Source organism: Pecten maximus, unplaced genomic scaffold (assembly GCF_902652985.1).
Source record: "Pecten maximus unplaced genomic scaffold, xPecMax1.1, whole genome shotgun sequence".
Taxonomy (NCBI): Eukaryota; Metazoa; Mollusca; class Bivalvia; order Pectinida; family Pectinidae; genus Pecten; species Pecten maximus.
This window is the reverse complement of record NW_022979246.1, coordinates 172-2,348: the sequence shown is the minus strand read 5'-3', so window position 1 is coordinate 2,348 and position 2,177 is coordinate 172. Positions and strand designations below refer to the sequence as shown.

At 40.2% G+C, this 2,177-nt stretch overlaps 1 protein-coding gene across 1 annotated transcript; it reads left to right on the top strand.

The window, feature by feature from the left end:
• The first annotated feature begins 485 nt into the window (after positions 1–485).
• On the top strand, positions 486–1,804 carry LOC117318372. The gene has a single exon (XM_033873375.1). The coding sequence runs from the start codon at positions 895–897 to the stop codon at positions 1,489–1,491; it is 597 nt and encodes a 198-aa protein (XP_033729266.1). The 5' UTR covers positions 486–894; the 3' UTR covers positions 1,492–1,804.
• The last annotated feature ends 373 nt before the right edge of the window (positions 1,805–2,177 follow it).

The following is a 2,177-nucleotide window of genomic DNA, read 5'->3' as shown; positions in this document are numbered from 1 at the left end:
AAACAGCCTTTACAAACTAATGAAACCCTCCTCGATGTACCCGTGTCTGCTTCCCAGTTTATGCCTGTCTCTCCACCCGTACCCCCACCAATGCCTGTCCCCGAAACAACAATCCCAATACAACAAACTTCGGAATCTACTGGAATATCTTCCGAGAGAACATTCACGTCTGGAATCTCAGATTTAAGGGATTATATAATGAGTAAGAGAAACCCCAACACTGTTCGGAAAACTGAAGGTTGTATCAGGAAATTTGTTGACTGGATAGCACAACCACCCCGCTCTGACGTAAGGCCATTGTGCGATATTTTGCCATTTGAAATGGACACTTATATAGGAGGGTTTCTTTTATTTGCCCAGAAGGATGACGGATCCCATTATGAACCCGACACTTTGACAAGCTTCCATCGCGGAATTGACCGTCATTTACGCGAAATAAACTATGCACACAACATCATGACGTCATAGTTTTTCAGTACGAGCCGCCAGGTGTTGCAGTCGCGAAGGAAAGAACTTAAACAACGGGGGTTAGGCAACAAACCAAATAGGGCCGAGCCGGTCAGTGAAAATGAGGAAAACGCGTTGTGGGAAAGTGGGCAGTTAGGGTTGGACAATCCAAAGTCTCTTCTTAATACCATTTGGTACCATAACACGAAATTGTTGGGGTTCAGGGGGTGTGACGAAAACAGGCAATTAAAATGGGGAGATCTTGAACTGAAAACAGATGAAAACGGCCAAGAATATTTGGAATTCAATGAAAGATCGACTAAAACCCGTGGAGGAAATTCTACTCACCAAAGATCGTTTAATCCAAAACTTTTTGCAAATCCACAGAATTTATCCAGGTGTCCAATCGAATCTTATAAACTTTACGCAAAACACAGACCAGTTGAAATGAACACTGGCGAATCCCCTTTCTATCTTGCTGTTAACCACAACGAGAACGGTAAAAAGTGGTTCAAAAATCAGCCAGTTGGGAAAAATAAACTTTCCGTAATGATGAAAACAATGGCTAATAATGCTGGTCTTGTTGGAAAAAAGACCAACCAATCTCTCCGAAAAACTCTGTGCACAAAACTTTTGCATTCTGGCGTTGCACCGACGACGATCATGCAGTTGAGTGGCCATAAAAATGTAAACAGTGTGAACAATTACGCAGTTGCGTCTATGGATCAGCAGCGTGAAATGTGTGAACTTTTACAAAATGTCCCCAAAACATCTTTGTCATCAAAGTGTACATCATCAACACTGTCTCGCCGTGACGTAGTAGGTTCCAAAGAGATCGCACCTGTTCAAAATTCTACGGTCCCACGGTCATCTGGAGACTGTCAAAATCTTGCTACCGGGATGTTTTCTGGAGCGAATATTACTGGCGGCACATTTAACATTTCATTTCAAATATCTTCCCAATCTTCCTCTCAAGTTATATCTCCTCCTAGGAAATATCGTAGAATCCTACGAATCACTGACGATGACGATGACTCGGTGTGACATGTCACTTGTTTTTTTGAATGAATTGCACGCGCTGTGACGTAGTCGCTCAACGACAGCCCATCAGCTATATGTCTAGGTATGGAGAATGTGTTTGATGCCATCGATATATAGGTTTAATTTGATTTTTTTACTATATCCATGCTTAACTAATGCTAAATCAAATTAAATTAAACAGTATTTGTAAAGTTTGCTGCTTGAAGTAAACGATGTTGTATTTTAAATCATAATTAAATGCCGAACACTTTCACTGACAGTTGGGAGAATTTATTAACATATATCTGATTGAAAATAAATGATTTCGCATCAATTAGTGCTGTGATTTTCCTTTACATTATCAGTTTGAAAACAGAATGGAGTTAATCAGTACAAAAATATTGATAAAGTGTAAACTGGCTAGATCTGTCAACTAGGCCTACACTTTTAATCAGTTGACGAACTTATGATGACGAGATGACGATTTTTTTTCTTCATTGAAAACGAAAATAATACATAGTGATGTGACGCCACTTGAAACCGCAAATGGATTTCATAATTAAGGAAAGTTGTAATTAATAAAGGTATGTGATAAAAGCAAAACCACCCATATGTGTTGATCTGTCGAGTCGGATCGCCCTCGTTTCTTGCGCGGAGGAAAAATATCACTCGTGTGCTCCGCACACTCGTGATATTTTCCTCCGCGCAAG